Consider the following 26296-nt stretch of genomic DNA (forward strand, 5'->3'; position numbering starts at 1 on the left):
TGAACCATGAACCAGTGACCACACCGGCTCGACCTCCGGTTCGGTTCTTAAAACATTGATTATTATATTAAAAAAACTAAAAAGTCTTACAAACTAGCGGAGTACATTAAAACACCAAAACAATGTCACTTGGCTAAATCTTCCAAAATTGAAGTTGCACCAAATAACTTAAGAGAACTATTGGTTACTTCTAAAAAACTAGCAACAACAAAAACATCCATATGACATCCCTACCAAGCAATAAACTGCAACGGCTCACAACCCACAACACAGTACATGACATTCCCACCGAGCAATAAGCTGCAACAGCTTACACTGTTTACTTCTAATCTCTCTTTTCAATCTTCATCGTTGTATGGACTTTGAGAATATGTTTGGTCGGGGCACTAGAAGCATCTGTAATCTATAAAAAATAAAAGAGATCAAATTACAAACTCAATTTAATTGATGTTTTCATGATATTCGAAATATGAACACGAAGAGTAAAATAAAATTATGTACTTGAACAACCATGATTAGTTCTTCCTCCAAAGCATAAAAACACTGAACAAATTCTAAAACAGAATCTGAACCAAACCAAATTGGTTTTCAATTAGGCAAAACTGAACCGATTTTGGTTTATCCTGATTCGAACCAAACAATTCTTTAACAAACCTCAACAAAATCAAGTAGTCCAAAGATTTAAGGAATTAATCCAACATAAACTAAAAATGAATAATCAATATTTAAGCAAATCAAGTACCATTTACCCATGAAGTTGAGAAACTTTTGGAATAAAGCTAAACAGTAGTAGAAGCAATCAACTGTGATGATGACAAAGCACCATGTGTCTAAAAATCTAATCCATAAATACAATTAAGATAAAAGTAACAACGGAAGCACAAGAACAAATGTAAAAGATAACAAATCAAAAGTAAAGTCATTCACAGGTAAAGTGTACCAGCAAAATGCAAACCCAACTGATGGCGAATTCAGCAAGTGTACTGAATCGTGCAAGTAATATATTTAAAACGATAAGACCGAGTGTCGAACTCAAGGATCGCGTTATACTGTTGAATTGTGATTTTTACTCGATTGAACAAAAGATTTTAGTTTAATTGGTTGCAATAGCAATAATAATAATGACAACGAAAATTCCTTTGTATTTGATAATAATAAAAATGTCAGGGATGAGTTTCACTAGACTCCTATTTTGAGTTTCTGACTTGACTATAACAATTGAATCTATTTATCAAATTATTACCGAATTCTCTAAATTATTCGTGTCCTAATTCCTTAATGACAGAATCGTTAATTCTAAAATAACCCCTAATTCCTTAGTGAATTTAAGATTAGAATTAAGCATGAGTGAACAAGAATTCTTAATTGGTTTCAAGGGTTTGCATCTATTCCTAGACTACAAAGGCAAGAATTTCTTATCTCAAAGCATTCATAAATTCAACTCCCGTATCACAATATGAACCACAAATCAATTTAACGGCGGCCAAGCGATAAAAGCATTAAGCGCGGAGATAAGTAAAATAATTCAATAAACTTCTTCAGTAACCATAAATCAAATCATAGAACAAGAATAATCATCTAGGTTTACTCATCCCTAACAATTGAGAAATTAGCTACTCATAGTGTTGATTAGAGATAGTAAAGAGTTAAGAATTACACATAAAATTATGGTTGAATGTGTACAAAGCCAGCACCAAAGAATTGCTCTTCCGGTGCGAAACCTCGTTTCTCTGTTCTCTCTCGCGTGCGTGTTGCCTTTCTCTTTTGTCTGTCCGTGCGTGAATCCCCCCTGAGTGCGTAACCTCCTGTTTATATATAAGTCAGCCAAGAGCAAGTAACCTATTTGTCTCTCTTTGTCACATGGGCTTGCAAACACAATTTTCCTTGAGCCCACGTAATTGAGTTGCTTTTATCTTTGCTATGTGGCACATGCTCATAATATAATCCTCAATTCTTTGTAATATTTGGCATAATAGCAATAACTTCACAACTTTAGTAGTAGTGTTCCACTTAAATGATAACCTGATTAACTGAAGCAATGAAATGAAACAAACACTACACAAATATATTTTATTAGTGAAGAAATTAAAAGCATAAGCATATAATTGACTCTTAAAATTTAAAAATCATAATTTATTCAAATTGAAACTAAAATAGAAATTAAACTAATAAAAATAGACTAAAACTTAATTAAAAAGACTCTAAAAACTACATTTGACGAGAGATAATCACAACCCCAAACTTAATCTGTTACTTGTCCTCAAGGAACAAAGCTTCAAAAAGTGAGAGTGCAATTCAGCTTCAAACACATGACCAAACTTTCCTGTCAATCTATCTTCATAATCAGTATTAGCAAACATGCCAACAAGCAAAAACATCATACTCAAGATCACTTTCATCTACAAACAATCAATCAGGAACGCAATGCAATTCATTCAACACTTATCCATCAGGTTCATATCTCTCTCTTCACACAATCTCACAAAATTCTCTCAAGTGTTTAAGGGTTAAGAATATCACTCAAATCCTAGATCATGCATCCGCCTACCATAAGCTTGAAAAAATTCTATACAGCAATCACAAAATAATTATGCATACACTTTTAGAGGACTTTTCAGGTTATAACGGGGCTTAGGTGAAGGTGGGATATATATTTTTGGATAGTAGGCTAAAGACTTGGAGTTAGATAGACTATCTCAATGTATCCACTTCTTACGATTCACATCAAAACCTTTAATAAGATAAAACATGAGAGCTTAGAGAACTGTTGTCTAATCACAACCTTTAGCACAAAAATTTAAATGCATATTTTTGGCTTTTGATTTTCTTTTCTTTTTTTTTTTTCCAATTTTTCTTTCTTTCTTTCATTTTTTTTTTCAATTCTCTTTTTTTTTCTTTCTCTTTCACAGTTCTTCAATTTTTTTGTGTTTGCTCTCTTTTCCCCAAAACCATTCATTCTTCTTTCAATTGTCACCCCAAACTTAAAGGTTGCTATCCCATGAGCAACCCCAAACTTAAAATTTTACCAAGACTCAATGAGAAGTCCCTAATTAACTCCAAGTAAGGTGGGTATATTTTTTTTTCGGTCTTTGGCTTGTAATGTGGCTCAGTAACACAATAAAAGGGTATCAGGCTCAAAGGGGTTTAGCAAAGGATAATATTATTCATAGGGTGGTCAGAAAAGGCTCAAGGTACCAAACAACATGCCTCAGTGTAATGCAAAAATCATATGCAATGCCGTTAAGAATAAATGCAAGTTCTGAAGGAAAAACACATGTCTGGACATATCACACATCAAGAAAAAAAATTCAAGTGTTTAGGCTCAAAAGCTCACAGTTGGGACAATAGAGAGAAATAAGAGCATTTGGCATCATGTCAAACAAAAGATATTATTCCATCAAAATCATCGGCAGACTAATATAATCAAAAAGCAATCAATTGTGCAAGCTAACAATTTCTTCTAATGTAGATACAAACTAACAGTTCAGTCAAGTCAAGTGTTCAAAATCAAACCACACAAGAAAATTAATGTTTCAAACAGATCAAATTCGGGAAGTGACAAACTCTCTCAAAAGTATTTATTCCGACGCAAAAGAAAATTTCAAAATTGACATAAAAATAAGAAAATGAAATTGAAATAAAGCTAAGTTACCTCTCATGGGTTGCCTCCCATGCAGCGCTTCTTTAACGTCATTAGCTTGACGCCTCAACTACTATTAAGGTGGCATATAAGACACAAAGAACACATCATCCTTCTTCTTCATTTTGTTGGGTAGGAACTCCATGAACTTGAGATATAGATGATGTTTCTTCCATAACTTTTTCAAGTGGAAATTAATGAACAAAGCATAAATGGCATCCAAAACTGCATCAATCTCCTCTCTTTTCTCTACCTTGTTGCTAAAAACAATTTGAGGAATGTTTTTATGTTGAGAAATTTCTTGTTCCACATATTCAGTACTCAAAAGTTGAGACTTTTGAGTTTCCACTAGATCATCCTCAACTTTTACTAATTCTTCCTCCTCATCTTTCTTTTTCACATCAATGAGGTCATCTCCAATCTCCAACTTCTCATTCATCTTTTCAAATTCCACTATTTGTTCATATAACCTTTCGCATTGGCTTTCAAATTTGTCAATTGAACCTTGATTAATATTCATGAATTTAATCAAAACATCTTTGATGTGAGAGTTCTTGTCATATGAATCTTTCGGTAACACTTGAGGAGGTAACATTTGTTCCCAATTGATCTTTTTCATGTAACATTCCTCTTCTTCTGGTGGTGGAAAATTATACTCAAAAGTTTCATCCTTATATTCTTCTTCATAAACATCATCCCTAAGAAATCGCACCTGAAGAAGCTCTTGTTCAAGTTCATCTCTTGTGATTTGTCCCTCAAGTATACGACATTGAGCAGTTAGAAGACAAGTATCAAGCTCTTCCAATATTTGTCGTAGGACAGAATCATCAAAGTCTTTCATGCTATATGGTGGATAAGTATCTCAAACAAAAGAAAAACACCACTAGCACGCAACATTAGTAAACTCAACAAATAAAAAAAAATTATAAAAATAAAAGAAAAACTAGAATTTTGTTGCAGAGCAAAAAATTTCAATTAAGCAAAAATAAAAATTCAACAGTGATTTGGCAATCCCCGACAACGGCGCCAAAAACTTGATGGCGAATTCAGCAAGTGTACTGAATCGTGCAAGTAATATATTTAAAACGATAAGACCGAGTGTCGAACTCAAGGATCGCGTTATACTGTTGAATTGTGATTTTTACTCGATTGAACAAAAGGTTTTAGTTTAATTGGTTGCAATAGCAATAATAATAATGACAACGAAAATTCCTTTGTATTTGATAATAATAAAAATGTCAGGGATGAGTTTCACTAGACTCCTATTTTGAGTTTCTGACTTGACTATAACAATTGAATCTATTTATCAAATTATTACCGAATTCTCTAAATTATTCGTGTCCTAATTCCTTAATGACAGAATCTTTAATTCTAAAATAACCCCTAATTCCTTAGTGAATTTAAGATTAGAATTAAGCATGAGTGAACAAGAATTCTTAATTGGTTTCAAGGGTTTGCATCTATTCCTAGACTACAAAGGCAAGAATTTCTTATCTCAAAGCATTCATAAATTCAACTCCCGTATCACAATATGAACCACAAATCAATTTAACGGCGGCCAAGCGATAAAAGCATTAAGCGCGGAGATAAGTAAAATAATTCAATAAACTTCTTCAGTAACCATAAATCAAATCATAGAACAAGAATAATCATCTAGGTTTACTCATCCCTAACAATTGAGAAATTAGCTACTCATAGTGTTGATTAGAGATAGTAAAGAGTTAAGAATTACACATAAAATTATGGTTGAATGTGTACAAAGCCAGCACCAAAGAATTGCTCTTCCGGTGCGAAACCTCGTTTCTCTGTTCTCTCTCGCGTGCGTGTTGCCTTTCTCTTTTGTCTGTCCGTGCGTGAATCCCCCCTGAGTGCGTAACCTCCTGTTTATATATAAGTCAGCCAAGAGCAAGTAACCTATTTGTCTCTCTTTGTCACATGGGCTTGCAAACACAATTTTCCTTGAGCCCACGTAATTGAGTTGCTTTTATCTTTGCTATGTGGCACATGCTCATAATATAATCCTCAATTCTTTGTAATATTTGGCATAATAGCAATAACTTCACAACTTTAGTAGTAGTGTTCCACTTAAATGATAACCTGATTAACTGAAGCAATGAAATGAAACAAACACTACACAAATATATTTTATTAGTGAAGAAATTAAAAGCATAAGCATATAATTGACTCTTAAAATTTAAAAATCATAATTTATTCAAATTGAAACTAAAATAGAAATTAAACTAATAAAAATAGACTAAAACTTAATTAAAAAGACTCTAAAAACTACATTTGACGAGAGATAATCACCAACTCACCTAGTTTTGATATAATGGACTCACCTAGATTCCATATACACTTACATGAATTTAATACTAGACAAATTGAAAAGAAAATAGCAAGAGATACCTGTAGCCCCACCCTTCGGTATATATCAAGATCTTCCAGAGCATTTTTGGGTTGCATCTCAAAGAACTGTCACAGTTATAGTGTCATAAATACATAGGAAGTTATATTAAGTATCAAATTCATGAAGATGATGATAGATATACCTTATCATACATACCGTAGATGATGATAAATATTAATGCTTTCTCAAGCAACCTATTTGCAATATCAGGTATGTTGAAAAAAGTGATGAAAGCAAAAAACAAACAAAAAAACATAGTATGGTTAAACAATTGACCTACCAATGAAATTGGTAACTGGATCACAAAACAACAGGACTAGGGGTTGTTGTCAGAGAACAAGCATCATTCAATCCAATCAATCAATATTTACATGTTATAAGAAAAGAAGAAAACTAATCAATAATGAAATGAGAAGATTAAAAATGAATGAGTAAATAGATTGATTAAAAATCATGAATATTGAACACAATCTCTATATATTAAACTAATATCAAGTTATTTTTCCTCTACTCTAATATGAAGATTTTTGTCTTTTGGACTGAGATCCGAGTCACTGCATAATTTTGAAAACAAAAGCAAGTTATACAAAACATTGAGACCAACACATGTTCATTGTACAAACAAAGCAGATTCAAAGAATTTTTCTAGTGTAAAACTAAATAATTTGTTGATAATAAACATAAAATTAAAACCCTTAAGCCCACTACACTACACTACGCTACAAAGAAGGGTTATGTGATCAATCATTATTATCATGAATAAGAACAACAATTACCAAGAAAAATGCCCCTCAAAGAACCTGTAAAAAGAGAACACCATTGACATAAGATGAAAACAGAAATACAACCAATAAATAAAAGTGAAAAGATATCAACAAGTAGAATAAGAAAATATAGAGTAAGTGTTGTTTTTGATATTGAAAAAATAATTTTCTAAAAATTAGAACTGAAGATTTTATTGGTTGAGTCGCGTACTAGGTCGCTCTCTTTAAGACGTTTCGCGGTACTGCTCAAATTGTGCAAAGCAGACAATCCAACCGCGTCGTCCCCAGGATAAAACAGCCCTGTTCAACACAGAACCGATCAGTTACTGCACTATAATGATCGGAGAAGGAACACCTTCTTGAATGGTTCTACAAAACCACTCGAAAATTGATACAACAATATCAATCTCACTGATACAACAATATCAGTGCTGGTACAACAATACCAGTTCACAAAACCAATGAAACACAAAAGAAAGAATAATTTATTTTGATGGAAAAATTATGTGGAAGAGAAGAGAATTTTGTGTATACAACAAGGCTTCAAGAGAGAGTGGTGTTTTTATTTTTATGAATTCTTGTTATGTGTATTTCTTACTTGAAACAAAGAAGAATGAAATATATATGTTGTATTGCTTTCTAAATTACTGTTCGTATATAAAAACAAGCTTCAGCCAAATGAAGAGGAAATTGTAACGTTGGGGACCAATACTAATGCACTAATTAGTCAATTTAGTCCCTAAACTATCACTCTCTCACCAACTCAGTCCCTAAACTATTAAAACCAACTAAAAGGTCCCTAAACTATTTTTCATCCATCAATTAGGTCCCTAAACTATTTTCCATCCATCAATTTAGTCCTCCGTTATCTTTTCCGTTAAATGTTCTTTAAAACCCTAAAATCCAAAAGCTACTTTTACGCTTATATCTCTCTTCTCGATCAACTCTCTTAAATCATCTCAATCTGAAAACCCTAGCGCCAACTATACGCTCCAATTCCGGTTGTCGTCGTTGTTTTAAGGTACGTTTTTCACTGTTTTTCGTTCTAACTTTTATAAATTTGTAAGGGTTTATTCTCACTTGTTAATTTTCAGGAATGAAATTTGTGTTTTTTAGTGCAATGAACCATGTTGTTTTAGCTTGAACCAAATTTGTTTTAGCGTGAACCATGTTGTTGTTGCTTCTTCTATAGTGGTCCTATTGTGATCCCTGTTTTGTCTCCTCAATGTTTCCTCAATTTGTGCTCCCTGTTAATACTATACATTATATTATATTAGATGGCTGAAAGTGATGATGATACAAGTGATGGAGGAAGGTTCTCTTATCACTCAGAAGAACTTAGAGGGCCTATTAGTTCATCTGATGAAGAGAATGAATCAGTGAGAGTTATATATCCACAATTCAATGCTGAAGCTCAATTTGGGGAAGTTAACCGAGGGACTAAATTGAAGGATGTGAATATAGTTTAGGGACCTTTTAGTTGGTTTTAATAGTTTAGGGACTAAATTGAAGGATGTGAATATAGTTTAGGGACCTTTTAGTTGGTTTTAATAGTTTAGGGACTAAGTTGGTGAGAGAATGATAGTTTAGGGATTAAATTGACTGATTACTCGCACTATTATGTGTGGATTAATGCAATAATGAAAGAATCCGTTTTCAAACGGAACAAAATCAAGCTGGCTGCTATAATGAGTCAGCACTAAGTGGCTCCTTGGACCAGCTTAATTAACTAAAAAATTAGTTAATTTTGTGAATAAGAAATGTTAGCCACATTGGGAAATATACACACTACTAAAGAGAGTGTTCTAAGTAATGTGAGATTTTTTCCACTTTTTTTAATTCACACTACTTAGTTCCAAGTCCTACAAGACCAAAGTGCTCATCCCATTTTATTTCCAATCACAATGGATCAACTTCCACACATAAATGAACACTACTATGTTCATTTTCCAACAATCCCCCACTTGAATTTAAAAAAGTGTTTCAAAGGTTTCTAAAAGATTGTGCATAAGCAAATGTGTCTATGACTTGAACCTTTGCATAGCGAGTAAGAGTCCGATTTAGCAAGAGTGACACTTGTCTTGAACTCTATCTCAGATTTTTCTCAAACCCGCACGCAAACTTTTCACAAGGTGTTTCTTAATAGCCCGTGCTTTATTGGCCCTGCATGTTAATCCCGGTTTCATGAAAGCTCTAGGAATTCGCCTCTAAATTCCATAGGAACCGGCCTCAGTTCCACATTCATATAGGTGAGTCTATCAAGAGTACTCCTGAAGCTCGGTACTCCACTCATACAGAGTATAGATCTCATTAAGAGTTTCAACTCATCCTTTCGCTTTCAGGAATCATGCTTTTCTTATTTTTATTTGCATGATCATCATTAACTTCTCACGACTTGTTATTACCCATTGAACCTAATTCTTGGGATCTCCAGTCTTTTAGGTTGGGTTTCCATCATGAGAAATTCATATAGGCATTAGTCCCATCTTTTTAGATGTATTATGGACTTTCTCTCTAGCTAGTCCTTTCGTCAAAGGATCCGCTAAATTTTTGTCAGTGCGTACATGATCCACTCTCACAGCACCTTTAGTGATCATCTCTCTCACTGTGTTGTGCTTACGTCTTATTTGACGTTTCTTGCCATTATAGAATCGATTCTCAATTTTAGCAATAGCCGCGGTACTATCGCAGTGGATCAAAACAGCTGACATAGGTTTTTCTCACAAGGGAATCTCAGATAGCAAGCATCTCAACCAACTTGCTTCTTCACTAGCAGTGGCAAGCGCTATCATTTCAGACTCCATAGTGGACTGAGCCAATATAGTCTGTTTCTTTGATTTCCATGACACAACTCCTCCAGCTATATTGAATATATAGCCACTAGTCGCTTTGGAATCATCCGACAAGGTGTTCCAATCAGCATCACTGTACCCTTCAAGTACAGGAGGAAATCTCTGATAATGTAATCCAAGATTCATGGTCCTTTTAAGGTACCTCATGACTCTCTCAATGGCTTGCCAATGCTCATTACTGGGCCTACTAGTAAACCTGCACAACAGTCCGACGACATATGCTATGTCGGGTCTGGTACAATCAGTGGCATACCTAAGACTGCCAATGATGCTCGCATATTCAGTTTGTCTTACGCTTTCACCAGTGTTCTTAAACAATTTTACACTGGGATCATACGGCGTACAAGCAGGTTTACGGTCAAAGTAATTATATTTCTTTAGAATCTTTTCCACATAGTGGGATTGATCTAAAGTTATTCCCTCCTTTGACCTAGTGATCTTGATCCCAAGAATCACACTTGCCTCTCCGAGGTCTTTCATATCAAAGTTGTTACACAACAATGATTTCACTGCGTTTACAGCAGTCATGTTTGATCCAAGGATGAGTAAATCGTCTACATAGAGACATACAATAGTGCAAATTCCATTTTCATATTTATAATAAATGCATTTGTCACTTTCATTCACTTTGAATCCGTTTGAGATCATCAAATCATCAAACTTTACATGCCATTGTTTTGGCGCTTGTTTAAGTCCGTACAAGGACTTATCTAATTTACAGACCTTATGTTCTTGTCCATGTATTACAAATCCTTCAGGTTGTTCCATATAGATTTCTTCGTCTAAGTCACCATTTAAAAAAGCAGTTTTAACATCCATTTGGTGTACTGTTAGATTATAAATAGCAGCAATTGAAAATAGTACCCTTATGGATGTTATTCGAGTGACCGGAGAAAAAGTATCGAAGAAATCTATATTTTCTCTTTGTCTAAAACCTTTGGCCACAAGGCGAGCCTTGTATTTATCAACAGTGCCATCGGGTTTTAGCTTCTTTTTCAAAATCCATTTACAACCAATTGGTTTGCAACCAGGAGGCAACTCTACTAAGTGTCAGGTCCCGTTAGATTCAAGAGATTCCATCTCATCATTTATAGCTTCTTGCCATAAATCTGCATCCAAAGATGACAAGGCATCTTGAAGACTCGTAGGGTCTTCTTCTAAAGAATATACCGAATAATCCGGTCCATAATCTTTAGGTACTCTTACTCTTTTACTTCTTCGAAGTTCAATTTCTTTGTTGCTCTCAAAATTTCTTATCACAGGAATGTGACTTGATTCGGTGCCCCCACTATTTGTGGATTCATTGCCCCCACTATTTCTTGATTTAAAAGGAAATTTATCTTCATAGAAATCAGCATCAACCGATTCTATGGTAACTTTAGCATTTAGGTCAAAAAACCCATAAGCCTTACTGTTTGCCGCATAGCCAATGAAGACACACTCATAGGCACGACTAGCGAGTTTAACTCGCTTTGGATCAGGTATCCTGACATAAGCTAGGCATCCCCAGGTTCTCAAATAAGACAAGTTAGGTTGGCCTTTCTATAATATCTCATAAGGTGAGACCACATTATTAGCCTTGGGGATTCTATTCAGGACATAGCAAACAGTCAATATAATTTCCCCCCACCAGTGTGAGGCAGCACCAGAGTGGAGCATACTAGCTACAACTAGTTCAGTAAGAGTTCTATTTTTTCTTTCTGCTTTACCATTCATTTCAGGTGAATATGGCGCAGTCGTTTCGTGTATAATTCCATGTTGTTTATAAAATTCATTGCACAAAATAGAATCATACTCAGTTCCCCTATCACTACGAAGCCTTTTAATTTTCTTACTAAATTGATTTTCAATTTCAGTCACAAAAAATTTAATCATATCAAGCGCTTCACTTTTATTCTTTATTAGATATACAACAGTATAATCAGAGCAATCGTCGATAAAAGTGATAAAATATCGTTTACCATTTCTAGTTAAAGTTCCATCAAGTTCACATATATCAGAATGAATTAAATCTAATGGTTCAGATTCTCTAATAACTGATTTATGTGAAGTTTTAGTTATTTTCGCTTGACTACAAAATTCACATTTTTCTATGTTGTTATTATTATTATTATTATTATTATTATTATTATTATTATTATTATTAAACTTTGGAATTAATCCTACGTTGCTTAGATTAAACATAGATTTTTTTACCAACATGACAAAGTCTAGCATGCCAAATATTAAAATCACACACATAGTAAACGGAAGGAGAAATTTTATTCAAATCAACATTAAGCTTAAACATGCCATCAGTGGCGTGCCCTTTTCCAATAAAAATATCATTCTTAGTGATGGTGTACAAATTTGCCCCAATATTCTGATTAAACCTAGCCTTATTAAGAAGAAAACCAGAAACTAAATTCTTTCTCATGTCAGGCACATGCATGACATCCTTCAAGATCAGAGTCTTTCCAGATGTGAACTTCAATTCAACATCCCCAATACCAACAACATCAGAAGTGTGAGCATTACCCATTTGCACCTTCTTATTTTCAGCAGCCGTGTATGTCTTAAACATAGCACGTTCAAAACAGATATGGCGTGTAGCGCCAGTATCTATCCACCAACCATCAGTACCACCAATCATATTGATTTCGGTGATCATAGCCACATATGGCTCTTCAGTCACGTTAACTTGTGCATTAGAGGTAGCAACAAGTTTTTTTTCTGAGTCTATAAGTTTTAGCATAATGACAAGGTCTACCACAAGTGAAACATGTTACACCACTTGCACCATTGTCATTTCTTGGTGGCTGCTGATTAGCATTATGGGCCCTTGAAGGGTTACCATTCTTATTTCGGTTCAGTTGACCACGGTTTTGATTCTTTAATTGTTTGCCTTTAGGCTTCAGAACCGCACCGAAATTCTTTTTGTTAATGGTGACCACATAGGCCTTTTCTTCTTCTTTCTGATCTTGTCTCCTGGATTCCTCCTCAATTCGGAGGCGGGTAATCAGACTTTCAATAGAAAATTCTTTTGTTTTATGCCGAAGTTGGTTTTTGAATTCTTTCCAACTCGGGGGCAGTTTGTCAATCATCATTGCAATTTGAAATTGTTCATCAAGAGGCATACCTTCAATTATGATTTCATGAGCAATTTTCTGGAGCTCATGGGATTGCGCCTCCACATATCTTTCATCCACCATCTGGTACTTCAGGTACCTACTAACAACATACTTCTTCACACCAGCCTCCTCAATATCATACTTCTTTTTTAGCGCCTCCCAAACATCTTTAGCACGGTTGTATGTACTGTAATAGTCATACAAATCATCACAGAGACCATTTATGATATAGCCTTTGCATACATAATCATAATGCAACCATATTTGTTGTTCCTTTTTCAGTTGAAGCTCTTGGGCTTTAATTTGTGCTGTAGGATCAATCGAATCCTTTTCTTTTTGTTTTTCAGCATCAGATTTTTCACCGTTTTCACCATTGATGGCGAGAGTTTGATTTGTTCCTAAACTTGAACCAGTAGAAACAACAAGAGGCATCTCATCACTTAAAACGTAGACAACTTTTTCTAAGGTTAAGAAGAAAAACATTTTCTGTTGCCAACGTTTGAAGTGGAGTCCTTCAAACTTAAACGGTCTTTCAGTTGCACCAACAACCGAATTGCCAATAACATCTTCAGTATCCATAGCAGTTTTGAAAACGTCTTAAAATTGTTGTTTTTGATATTGAAAAAATAATTTTCTAAAAATTAGAACTGAAGATTTTATTGGCTGAGTCGCGTACTAGGTCGCTCTCTTTAAGACGTTTCGCGGTACTGCTCAAATTGTGCAAAGCAGACAATCCAACCGCGTCGTCCCCAGGATAAAACAGCCCTGTTCAACACAGAACCGATCAATTACTGCACTGTAATGATCGGAGAAGGAACACCTTCTTGAATGGTTCTACAAAACCACTCGAAAATTGATACAACAATATCAATCTCACTGATACAACAATATCAGTGCTGGTACAACAATACCAGTTCACAAAACCAATGAAACACAAAAGAAAGAATAATTTATTTTGATGGAAAAATTATGTGGAAGAGAAGAGAATTTTGTGTATACAACAAGGCTTCAAGAGAGAGTGGTGTTTTTATTTTTATGAATTCTTGTTATCCGTATTTCTTACTTGAAACAAAGAAGAATGAAATATATATGTTGTATTGCTTTCTAAATTACTGTTCGTATATAAAAACAAGCTTCAGCCAAATGAAGAGGAAATTGTAACGTTGGGGATCAATACTAATGCACTATAATGTGCACTATTATGTGTGGATTAATGCAATAATGAAAGAATCCGTTTTCAAACGGAACAAAATCAAGCTGGCTGCTATAATGAGTCAGCACTAAGTGGCTCCTTGGACCAGCTTAATTAACTAAAAAATTAGTTAATTTTGTGAATAAGAAATGTTAGCCACATTGGGATATACACACACTACTAAAGAGAGTGTTCTAAGTAATGTGAGATTTTTTCCACTTTTTTTAATTCACACTACTTAGTTCCAAGTCCTACAAGACCAAAGTGCTCATCCCATTTTATTTCCAATCACAATGGATCATGATCGTGCAGACCAGAAAGATGCGACTTCGCCGGCGTTTGCGGTGGTTGAGAGCGTTTGAGACCCCTGTTGAAGCGGAGGGGGGTTGTGTACCTGCAGGCACTCCGACGCTCAAGTCAGTATGTGTTTGTAGAGGTTTTCTCAGCTAAATAATGCGTACCTTGCAAATGAAGTGGAGATGCATATATATAGCCCCCAGCGCTGGGCTAAGGCCCTTGATGGCATTAATGGCCATCAAGTGGCTGCCGGAAAACGGCTAAGGAGCCATGATGCGCAGTTAATGCTCATCATTCCGGTGTCTAGACGTTACAGAAGCTATGGAGAAGTAGCCGTTGGTATCCCGAGCATTTATGGTGTGCCCGGTGGGCAAGGGTCAGTTCGACTACACAAGCTCGTTGGTTTGTGTACCGAGCTTCTAAGCTCGGCCCAGAACAGGAGCCCCCCAAGTTGTTATGCTCTTAACTGAGGATAATAACTTTGGAGTCGTACCATCTGATGCTGTGCGAGGGAAATGATACTTCAAGAGCGTTTGTTCGATCCCTCGAGGGAACTGGAGTGATAGCTCTCATGATCCGCTTGGTTGATAGTCAGGACTTTCAGGTGAATCCATGCTATTTTCCAAGACAGTCAACTCTGAAGCTTGTGCACGTCAGACGGGACGTTCTTTGGGAATTGCAGCCGCCCATTCTCTTGAAGTGGGCCTTTTAACAGAGGTATTGGGCTTTCTTGGAAAGAGGCAAGTTTTTTCTTATAAATACCTGGCTCCCTTCCCTAACCCTTACTCGTGTTTTTAGGTAAGCAAGATGGAACGGCAGAATACCAAAGAAGTTGCTGATAAGAGGAGTTCTCGCGTGAGCAAGGGAACCATGCCTCCCAGGCCTCAACCCTCTCGCCGGTCTGCTCGTTTGAGGCGTCCCAGAAAGGCCAAGTTTGAGGTGATCGTACTTTCTTCCGATTCTTCTGACTTGGACGAGACTGATGAAGATTATGCCGAGTTTCTGAAGGTGTATAAGTCTGAGGACTCATACCCTCAAGTTTCAGCTTCTAGCGGCGAGGAGGGTTCTCAGAAGACGGTGGAATCCAAGCCTGTAGTCGTAGTGGAAGTTGATTCGGATAACGAGCAGTAGATGCTCGTTCTCTTTTGTACCTTTGCCTCCTGCTCTGTACTTTGGCCTTTTGCCTTTTATAATGATAATAATAAATTTTGCTTGTTCCTAGTCTTTTTCTTTCGAAATTCACAATTGTCGAACTGTACGTTTTATCGCGAGCATACACTTAGTTTGAAGTTCGTGATTTATCGAACTGCACGTTTTACCGAGAGCAAGTGTCTCACTTCGGGCGTTTACCAATTCCGTAGGTATCGCAAGATATTCCTTTGGTTCTGCCGAAAATTTCGGATAGATGGTGCCCGATATTTCGGTAAGCGTGTTTGGACGTTATCCCCCGAGATTATAGCGTGTTGGTTTTCGCGAGATTTGCGTGCAGGTGGAAGTGACTTGAAGGGACGAGTCGTTTCGTTTCTTTGCGCCACGTGTGTGAGCTATTCAAATAGCACTTGAGTGGCTATTTGAAATGTTTTGAATTTCGAGGCTTTACCTGGGCCGTTGGATTTTCGCGCCTTATCGTTTCTTTATGGGATCGTTTCCGTACCGTTGGATTGTCTGCCATCGCACCCGTTGGATCGAAGCAACGTTCAGGATGTGGTGTGGCGCGATTTGGCGTATGCAGTTGCGTTTGCCTATATATATGGGAAGGAGATGTTTTACGAAACTTTACAGTTTCTTCCAAACTTCCCTTGTTCCTTTGCTCTCTCCATCTTCCCACTTTATATTTTGCAAGTTTTCAAGCGGCTCTCAGCGTGTTCTTCCCTTCACCTTCTTTATCTGAAGCTTTGTTCTTTCCACCGATTAAGTAAGTCTTTTCTCTATCTCTGGTTTGAACGATTGTTTAGATTTTTAGCTTTTGCTGCCTAGCTTTTTGCTTTGGTGTAGTGGTTAGGAGAGTTGTTTTAGAGTGGTTAGTGCTCCCAAAATAGGTATTTCAGCGATCTCAATCGTTGAGACTAGTGTGGTTAGTCTTAGTTCCAGGTTTGGTGGGCGTATATTTAGAAAGCTTTAGGCTGTCAGTGTACCCTTTCCTGGGTTTTCCTGCGCCCGTATTTAGGTTTTCCTGCGCCCGTATTTAGGGTTTTCGAATAGATTTCCCCCTTTGTTATTGTTTCGCGTTCTTGGCGTCTGGGCGACCACGCGCTTGCTATTATCCACGCCCTTTCACTTGATTTGGCGGTGGAAGGGTGGATTTGATGTTGCGAATGTCGAATTCACATTTCCTTCCTCTGCTTTCAGGTATCCGATGGAGGGCGACCAACCCAGGCCAGACGAGGGCTTACCACGTTTGTCCGTAGATATTTCGTGGGTAGCGAATGAGGTTCGAGAGACGCCCTCTATTTTCTCAGGGTGTACCGGTGGCCACAAGGAGATGTTTTACGAGGTCGAGGACCCCAGTGTTTCCAATTGGGAGATTAGGGTGCCCCCTCTTGGAAGGAGGATTTGCTCTAATTGGGGTTGGGGAACGATCCCGGTATACCAAATAATTTTCGAGCATATGGGGTATCGGCTTCCCTTTAACGACCTCGAAGTTGCCGTGTTCCGGTACTTGAGGGTGACCCCGTCGCAGCTTCACCCGAACTCGATGGCTTTTCTGCGGGCTTTTCAAGTGACGTGCAAATTTCTGAACATTGCCCCCACCTTGAAACTGTTTTTCCATGCTTTCTTCCTCCAACGCTCATGTCCCAAGGGCGAAAAAGCCAAAGGGAAGGCATTCAGAAGTGGCGAGGTGACGGAGGGTGGTAAGTTCGGATGGGTGTCCTTTCGACAGAGGAAGAGCTTTTTCCGGATGTATGAGGATTCGATCCGAGGTTTTAAGGAGAGATATTATGCCGTTCGTCCCCTTAGCGTGGAGGGATGGAAGCGTGTTTGCTATCGAGGGCCTAAGAGAGATGCAAACGGGGAGATAATCAGGGACCCGAGCGGCTCGACGGTGGAGGCGGATTATGGGAGTTTTCCCTTCTACTGGAATAAGGGTCACTATGACCTTCTTCCCCGGGATTTGTCCATTAAGAAATCCGACCTGAGCCCAGAGGAGGTGGCGGACTATAAGAGGTTGGAGGATTATGTAGGCTCTTTTCCGCAGGTTTCCTTGGAGGATAGCAACGGTAATCTTATCCGGGACGAGGCAGGCCGCCCGAAAAAAGTTCCGAAATTAATCGATACCAAGAGGCTGCTGGCCTGTAAAACTGATGGGGATGTGGCCGCTTTTTTCCGTATGCTCGTTTGTTATGCCCTTATTTTGTTTTAGTTTTCCATCTGGTTTACTTTACTGATTTTTCTCCTCTTTTGTTTGTGCAGTTGAGATGTCGAGCGCTCAGGCAAAACTTCGCCAGGCTAAAACTGCCAAGAAAAAGATTATGCAGGCTGCTGGTGGCTCGCAATCGATGCCGGCCAGTTCTTCAATTCGGCAGGATCCCACCCCTTCTCTCGAGATTATTGATGCATCGAGGGAGAAACGTACCCGTGAAGAGGATCTTGAAGATACGAATTCTTCCCGTCGACATCGTAGGGTGGATGATGTCGATGATTTAATGAACTCGACATCTGGTCTCCACAAACTTCAGCCCGGCAAACCTGCAGCCCATTTTGTTTTCCCTCCCGTGTATGCTCACGACCCAATCTTCGACGATCAGACGGAAATTTCTGTATCCGAGCCCGACTCCGGCATCCTTTCTTCTTTGGGACCAACTGCCATCAGAGCTGAAATCGCCAAGCATTCGGTGGCGATGTTCAAGCTTCTAGAGATGGTAACTTTCTTGAATGGTCGAGAGTGCCATTATTTGCAGGAGAGGGATGCTGCTCTTGCCAAGTTGGAGGAGGTTTCTGGTCATCTGAGCTCGACTCAAGCTGCTTTTTCGGACTACCAGAAGCAGTATGCTTTGCAACTGGAGATGCAGGAGTCCCTAAAGTCTGCTCAGGTGAAGTTGGAGGAGGTCACCAAAGAGAGGGAAGCGTCCTTGGCGAGGGTTAAAGAGCTGGAGGGTCAGATTCGGGAGTTGAAGTTGAAGCTGGAGGCGTGTGCCAAGCAGGTGGTCCCTGAGGTTGTCGATGAGGAAGAGAAGGAAGTGGATCCGGCTGGTGTTTATGCTGATTTCTCGCGAGCCCGTCTGGTTCAGACGATTATGGAGCTGAATGATAGCATGATTGATGCTGCGAGTTCTCAGTTTACCAATGCCGTGGAGCAGTTGAAGCTTTTGAATGCTGACAAGGTTTTGACTTTGGAGGGTTTGGACGAGGATAAGGTAGTTCGTGATGGGGTTATCCTTACCCCCCCTGATGACGAAGTGTAATTTTATTTTCCTTCTTTTATTTTGTCCGGGCGTTTGCCCTTCTGATGTAATCGACAATTATGGCCCCTCGGGGTCTTTAACTATCAGTACTTTAATTTATCCACCTGCTCTTTTACCTTTATCTCGTCTAGATTTAGGGTTTGTATGGCGACGTTTTTAATTTCCTCTGAATGTTCGAACCGATCGTTTATACGCTCGACGCTTTTAAGCTTATGCTTTGATTGTCTTTTTGTTTGCGCTCGACCAAATTTGAGGTTTTTAACTTGGTAATTTTCCAAACATTCTATACGCCGAACTATTTGTTTCTTCGCGCTAGTGTGTGTTTGGATGGTGGTCATCGTTGTGGTAGCTGGTACCATTTGATGCCGGGCTTAGAAGGTGTGGGGAACCATTCTAAGTGTTTGGAGATGTTAATCCAAACTAACAACGAGGAGAGGGGCTGTTGTTAAGCTTTCCTCCTCGGGGTGTGAACATCCCATCGCGAGCTGGGGTTCTACCGGGCGTGTACTACGACGATGGTGCTCCGTGGTCTAGAGCTTTCCTCGCCAACATCATCGAGCTCAAAACGTCTCGACTTTGTTTTATATTTTAAGATTCATGCCCGTACCTAAGCACTCCTCCGTTGTATAGGCGTGTTTCTCATGGGCGAAGACACAGCCTTCGTTGAGGGATGGTTTTGACCTTCTCTCAACTGTAGTATTGTTTGAGCTTTTCGGCATTCCAAGGTCGGGGAATTTCTTTTCCGTAAAGATCTTCCAAATAATAGGCACCGTTTTCGGTTTTGGCTCGAACACGATAAGGTCCCTCCCAATTTGCCGCGAGTTTACCTTCACGAGAATCTTTTTGGTTGCGTCGGAGTACTAGTGTCCCAACGTCAAATTCTCGCTTGATGACCTTTTTGTCGTGCCGCGTTGCTATTTTTTGTTTCAGGGTAGCTTCTCGGAGGGCTGCGCCGTCTCGGAGTTCTTCCAAGAGGTCGAGCTCCTCTCTGAGCATTTCATGGTTGTCTTCCCCTTCGAGGGGTACTTCTGTTCGGAAGGAGGATGCTCCGGTTTCTACTGGAATTACGGCCTCTGTTCCGTACGTCAGTCGGAAAGGCGTTTCTCCCGTTGTAGAATGTGGAGTGGTTCGGTAAGACCAGAGTACGCTGTGTAGTTCCTCTGTCCATTTTCCTTTTGCTTCATCCAACCTTCTTTTGAGTCCTCGTAGTATAACCCTGTTCGCAGCTTCGGCTTGTCCGTTCGTTTGAGGGTGTTCGACAGAGGTGAAATGTTGGGTTGTACCTATTTTTGCCATAAATTCTCGCACTTTCTTGTCCGTGAATTGAGTCCCGTTATCTGTAATGACAACTTGAGGGATCCCAAATCTTGCAAGTATATTGCGTTTGAAAAATCGCAACACGTTGAATGTTGTGATGTGGGCGAGAGGTTCGGCTTCGATCCACTTCGTGAAGTAGTCGACAGCTACTATTAGGTATTTATTTTGTCCTGCTGCCGTTGGAAATGGTCCTAAGAGGTCCATCCCCCACCAAGAAAACGGCCACGGGGACGATAGCGTTCTTAGCTCGTTTGGAGGGGCCAAGTGCATATCCCCGTGACGTTGGCATTTGTCACATTTTTTGACATGCTCTTTTGCGTCTGCTTGCATGGTAGGCCAATAGAATCCTGCTCGCAAGGCCTTTCTGGCCAAGGAGCGTCCACCGATGTGTTGACCGTTTATTCCTTCGTGGATCTCGCCGAGGATCGAGGCTACCTCGCTTTCCTCGACACACCTTAGCAGAGGGATGGAAAATCCTCGGCGGTACATTTTTCCATTTAGGATTACATATGCGCAGGCTCTCCTTTTTACCTTAGCCGCCTCCTTCTTATCAAGTGGGAGGTTTCCAGTGTTCAGAAACTCGAACACGGGTGTCATCCAGCTGTTGGCGTCGATCTCGCATATCAGGAATACCTCGGTGGGTTTTACTATGCTTGGTTTGGATAGCGTTTCCTGAATAAGCGATTGATTTCCGCCCTTCTTTTTCTTAGTGCTTGCGAGCTTTGATAAAATATCTGCTCTTGCATTGTGTTCGCGAGGAACGTGCTTGATTTCGGTTTGTCTGAATTTGGTTAATTTTTCTTTGATCAAGTTTAAATATTCCGTGAGTCGCTCGTCTTTTGTTTGGTATTCCCCGGTTATTTGTGATGCGACGAGCTGTGAGTCCGTGAATATTTTAATTTCCTCAGCTTCCATATCCTGAGCCAACCTTAATCCTGCCAAGAAAGCTTCGTACTCGGCTTGGTTGTTTGTGGTTGGAAAGGCGAGCTCGAGTGAAACTTCTATGAGCGCTCCTTCACCGCTTTCGAGTATGATACCCGCACCACTCCCTTGTGGATTCGAGGATCCATCTACGAAGATGGTCCATTTGTTTTTGTCTGGTGTAGATGGTGTGGTCATCTCGGCTATGAAGTCTGCCAGTACTTGGGCTTTTAAAGCCTTTCTGCTTTCGAAAAAGATTTCGAATTCGGACAACTCGAGCGACCATTTTAGCATTCGTCCTGTCATATCCGGCCTCGCAAGGAGTTGCTTGATCGGTTGATCAGTTCGAACCACGATGGAGTGAGCTAAGAAATAGTGTCTTAGCTTCCTCGCGGCCATGACTACTGCTAAGGCCGTTTTTTCAATCTGTAAGTACCGGAGTTCTGGTCCTTGCAGAGCCTTACTCACGAAATAGACGGGTTTTTGCCCTTGCTCGGTTTCTCTTATGAGAACGGCGCTGATGGCCTCCGAAGCTACGGCGAGATAAAGATATAAGGTTTCCCCTTCGTTGGGTCGCGTTAGGACTGGGGGTTCGGATAATGCTCGCTTTAAGTGTTGTAGCGCATCCTCGCATTCCTTTGTCCATTCGAATGTGGATTCTTTTCTAAGTAATTTGAATAAAGGTAGCGCGTGTTGAGCGGATTTTGCGACAAAACGAGATAAGGCTGTGAGCATCCCGTTTAATGATTGGATTGATTTCTTTGAGTCCGGCGTAGGGAATTCAAAGAATGCTCTGCATTTATCGGGGTTAGCTTCGATTCCTCTTTCGGTTAAGTAAAACCCGAGGAATTTCCCAGCTTTTACGCCGAACGTGCATTTTTCAGGATTGAATCTCATGTTATACTTTCTCGCTTGGTCGAACACTCTTTTTAGATGGGCTGTATGATCGACTTCCTCTTCGGACTTGACGATCATATCATCCATGTAGACTTCGAGCATGTCTCCGATTTCATTATTGAAGACTTTGTTCATCATCCTTTGGTAGGTGGCGCCTGCGTTTTTAAGCCCGAAAGGCATTACGTTGTAATAATAATTACCGGATTCGGTCATAAACGCTGTTTTCTTTTTATCGATTTCAGCCATTTTTATTTGATTATAACCCGAGTACGCGTCCATAAACGATAGTATTTTAAATCCTGATGAATTATCCACTAATTTGTCTATGTTAGGTAAAGGGTAAGCGTCTTTAGGGCAAGCCCTATTAAGATCGGTATAGTCAACACACATGCGCCATTTTCCATTCGATTTCTTAACAAGTACAACATTGGATAGCCAGGTGGTATACCTAGCTTCCGAAATGAAATTTGCCTCGAGGAGGTCTTTTACAGCTTTTTCGGCAGCCTCCGCTTTTTCGGGAGACTGCTTCCTACGCCGCTGAACAACGGCACTAGCCTTAGGATCTAAAGTCAGCTGGTGACAGGCGACCTCAGGGTCGATACCGGGCATCTCTGCAGCGCTCCAGGCGAACAGTTCAGCATTGTCCTTAAGGCAGGCGATCAGCTGCTTTTTGACCAAGTCGGGGAGTCCAGTTCCAATCTTGATCCCTTTGAGGGGGTCTTCGCCCAAGGGCACCAGTTCGAAATCTCCGTCCGGGATGGGGCGGTAGATTTTCTTTTCAGCATCGGCGAGGTCCTTTTGTTTCTCTTCTTGATGCTCCTTTTTTGTGAGTCGAGCATCGATGTCGACGGATCCTCCAATAGTGTTTACCCCTGGATTTTTTTTTCAGTTTTCTTGGGGGTTGCCACGGTACTCAGATTTTTCGCCGCGGCCTCGAAACATCTCCTCGCAGCAGCTATGTCGCCGTTGATGGTGGCGACCTCCCCGTCCGGTGTGTAGTATTTCAGCTTCAAGTGGACGGTGGACGACACAGCAAACAGCTCCGCTAAAGTAGTTCTGCCGATGATGCAGTTGTACAGCGAGGGACAGTCGACGACCATGAATTGCGTCCTCACGGATTTCATAGCCTTTTCCTCGCCGAAGGTGACGATGAGGTCCACATATCCCCAAGGCTTGGTAGTCGACCCATTGAACCCCTGAAGGTCGGGTCCTACGTAAGGGACCAAGTTTTTCTCCGACAGCTGTAGAGTTTTGAATAGCCCCGAGTACATTACGTCACACGAGCTCCCCTGATCTACGAGGATGCGGTGGACGTCGAAGTTCGCCATACGAGCCCTTACCAATAGTGGTATCTGATAATTTGGTGAGCCCCCAGGAACTTCTGATTTGTAGAAGGCTAGCGGGTCGGAGTCTCCCTCAGGTTTGGTGATGGTGATGGTAGTCACCGAGCAAACATTCTCCAGTTCATCGAACTTTCTTTTCACCGATCCGAGGGTGATTTTGTTTAGCCCGCCACCTGTTATCACCAGTGCTTTTGGGAAATTTTCCCATGAGCCGTTCAGGTGGGCGTTGAAATGCCTCAGGAGTGCTCCCTCGTCTGACCCCGGGGATGGGAGTGGAATTTCAGGAGCTGAGATGGCAAGCGCCTGAGGGACGATGCCTCTGTTTTCCTGCTCGGGAACATCGATGGCCATTGCGACCTTTTGAGGCTCCCGCCTTTGTTGTTGTTGTTGTTGTTGTTGTGCTTGTTCGTCGTTCTGAACATATCTTCGGGCATAACCCTTTTGTATCAGAATCTCGATGGCATCTTTCAAGTGGACACAGTCCTCAGTGACGTGTCCGTGGCTTTTATGATAGCGACAAAATTTCGTCGTATCAGTATTTGCCTTCATGGGCTGCTGTCTTGGGAAGTGGATCCCAGCCTTTTTTGAAGTCCGCAGCGGAGACTTCGGCAAAAATGCGATCTCTTGACGCATTCAGTGGAGTATATGTTGTGAATTTTCCCCGAGGAGGTTTGGAATCTTTGATCCTTTCCTCCCTTTGCTTTTCGTTACCTCTTCGCGAGGTTCCAGCTTCATCTTTCTCATGGTTCCTGGTTTTCTCTTGTCCTTTAGGCCTTCTTAGATCTTTGGCCCTCTGTTTTTCCTCGTAGGCGATGTAATTCTTCGCCTTTTCGAAGAATGCATCCAGCGTTTTCGGCTCTTCGATCCCGACAGCTTTAGCGAAGTCGCTGTCCGGATGTAATCCCCTGTCGAGGAGATACAGCTTCATGCCCTCCTCGACCTTCACTTCTACGGCTGCTTTGTTGAACCGTTCGAGGTAGGCCCTTAGAGGCTCGTTCTCGCCTTGGATGATAGCCTCGAGGGTCGCTTCAGTTTTCGGGTGACGCCTCGAGGAAGTGAAGTGAGCCCGAAAGCGGGCGCACAGGTCCGGCCAAGAGTCTATGGATCCTGGCGCCAAGCTCTTGTACCAAGCCATAGCGCCTTTCCTCAGAGTTGTGGGAAAGAGCTTACACTTGATAGAGCCTCGTACATTTCTGTACTCGAGGAGAGCTTCAAGATTTTCGAGGTGCTCGTCCGGGTCTGTCGAGCCATCGTAGGTATCCATTACCGGTGGTTTCTCGAGTCCGACCGGTAGGGGGAGTTCTCGGATCCTTCGTGAGAGGGGGCCTTGGTGACTGTCCCTCTCTTCCGGGGATCGGTTCCTTTGGCGGCGAGGAGGGTTGTCCCTTCTAGGGGAATGTCTCCTCGGCGGGGTGGAGTTTCGAGATATAGCCTCGTTTCTCCTTGGGCTCGACCTCCTTTCGCTTCTGTGGCGAGGTGGTGTGCGAGATCTGGAGTAGGTTCTGCTCCTCACTGGTGTGGGTGAACGGCGAGCTGGGCGAGCTTGCGCCGTGATCCTCGACTCGGCAATTGCGTCGATGCGACGGCTTTGTTGCTCGAGCCTTTGATTCTGCTGCTCGAATCGCTGGTTCTGTTGCAGCAGTAAGTCTGACTGGCGGTTGATTGCATTGACCAGCGCAGCCATCATTTCTTGCATGGGAACGCCCGGAGGGATAGCCGCTGCCGGAGTCGCCTGTGGCGGGGTAGCCACAGGGATCTGCGGTTCTTCTGGGTTGTAGGGCTCGTAATGCGCGTTTTGCTCTCCCTGGCCATCTTCCGTTACGGAGGCGAATTGGCCGTCCCCTGGGTGGTACGCTGCGTAGTCCATCGGCGATCCAGGGTTCTCCGCCACGTGCTCCGGGATTTGGTGGTTGTTAACGCCAGCCATTGGTCGTGAAAGGGTGTTTTGAGGAAGTTTTTTAGTTTTTGGTTTGAATAAACAGGGAAACTATCTCCCCACAGACGGCGCCACTGATCGTGCAGACCAGAAAGATGCGACTTCGCCGGCGTTTGCGGTGGTTGAGAGCGTTTGAGACCCCTGTTGAAGCGGAGGGGGGTTGTGTACCTGCAGGCACTCCGACGCTCAAGTCAGTATGTGTTTGTAGAGGTTTTCTCAGCTAAATAATGCGTACCTTGCAAATGAAGTGGAGATGCATATATATAGCCCCCAGCGCTGGGCTAAGGCCCTTGATGGCATTAATGGCCATCAAGTGGCTGCCGGAAAACGGCTAAGGAGCCATGATGCGCAGTTAATGCTCATCATTCCGGTGTCTAGACGTTACAGAAGCTATGGAGAAGTAGCCGTTGGTATCCCGAGCATTTATGGTGTGCCCGGTGGGCAAGGGTCAGTTCGACTACACAAGCTCGTTGGTTTGTGTACCGAGCTTCTAAGCTCGGCCCAGAACAGATCAACTTCCACACATAAATGAACACTACTATGTTCATTTTCCAACAGTAAGTAAATGGTATGAGGAATCCTAGTAGATTTGGGGATCGATACAAAGCAGAACAACGCACCTTACAACGGTTTCATCCTTGGCGGTGGCCATTGGATCTCGTCACGTCAGCCGAGACGGATGACAGCGAACTCACCAAACGTGAGATTGACAGTATTTATCAATGGGGTTGGTTGAGAATGGTACCAAACGTGATCTAGACGAGGACTTCTTTTGTGGTTTCCGGCATGCCGGAGGTCGAATTAGGAGGCTGCGAATTCGTGGGAAAATAATTGAAGTCGATTTGATTGGGAAAAAGGAGTAGCGTGTTTTCTAATTACTAGGGTTTGGGTTCTTAAAATTTTGAATTTGGAGTGGGTGTAAATTAGTAAAGTGAGTCTAGATAATTTAATGAAATTTTTGAACAATAATTAATGGTTATTTATTTTTGTCCAGTTGAACAAGATGTGCATTGCTAATTGTTGTAAACGCTATCTTATAACACAACTAGTATACGGACCCGTGCTAAACACGGGTTAAAAAGTGACTATAAAAATTAAGATTTTAATATTTCAAATTTCATAATTATCTAACACAAAAAATGATAAATTACACTAATATATATGTTTAATAAGTCACCAAATTTTTTTGTCTTTAAAAATCTGTGTAACAAATTTTG

The 26296-nt window shown here is 40.7% G+C and overlaps 1 protein-coding gene across 5 annotated transcripts; it reads right to left on the reverse strand.

The window, feature by feature from the left end:
* On the reverse strand, positions 1 to 26052 carry LOC123906433. Of its 5 annotated transcripts, none has more exons than XR_006808911.1 (4): positions 25700 to 26052; positions 6190 to 6847; positions 6047 to 6112; positions 1 to 403 (listed from the first exon to the last, which is right to left on the reverse strand). XR_006808911.1 is itself a non-coding variant. In XM_045956336.1 (2 exons), exon 2 carries the CDS (start codon positions 13350 to 13352, stop codon positions 12351 to 12353), a length of 1002 nt encoding a protein of 333 aa, XP_045812292.1. In that variant the 5' UTR covers positions 13353 to 13538; positions 25700 to 26052; the 3' UTR covers positions 11883 to 12350. The 5 variants fall into 5 exon arrangements, 1 of the variants encoding a protein (XP_045812292.1); XR_006808910.1 differs by lacking the exon at positions 25700 to 26052 and adding an exon at positions 750 to 838 and having other exon boundaries at positions 3 to 403; positions 6190 to 8040; XR_006808912.1 differs by lacking the exon at positions 25700 to 26052 and having other exon boundaries at positions 5 to 403; positions 6190 to 6241; positions 6328 to 8040.
* Positions 26053 to 26296: the final 244 nt, after the last annotated feature.

The sequence above is a fragment of the Trifolium pratense genome, linkage group LG2, assembly GCF_020283565.1.
Source record: "Trifolium pratense cultivar HEN17-A07 linkage group LG2, ARS_RC_1.1, whole genome shotgun sequence".
NCBI lineage: Eukaryota > Viridiplantae > Streptophyta > Magnoliopsida > Fabales > Fabaceae > Trifolium > Trifolium pratense.

What these genes read in the sequence shown, in the direction of transcription:
- LOC123906433 (XM_045956336.1), bottom strand. Translation starts at nt 13,352, where the DNA reads ATGGATACTGAAGATGTTATTGGCAATTCGGTTGTTGGTGCAACTGAA.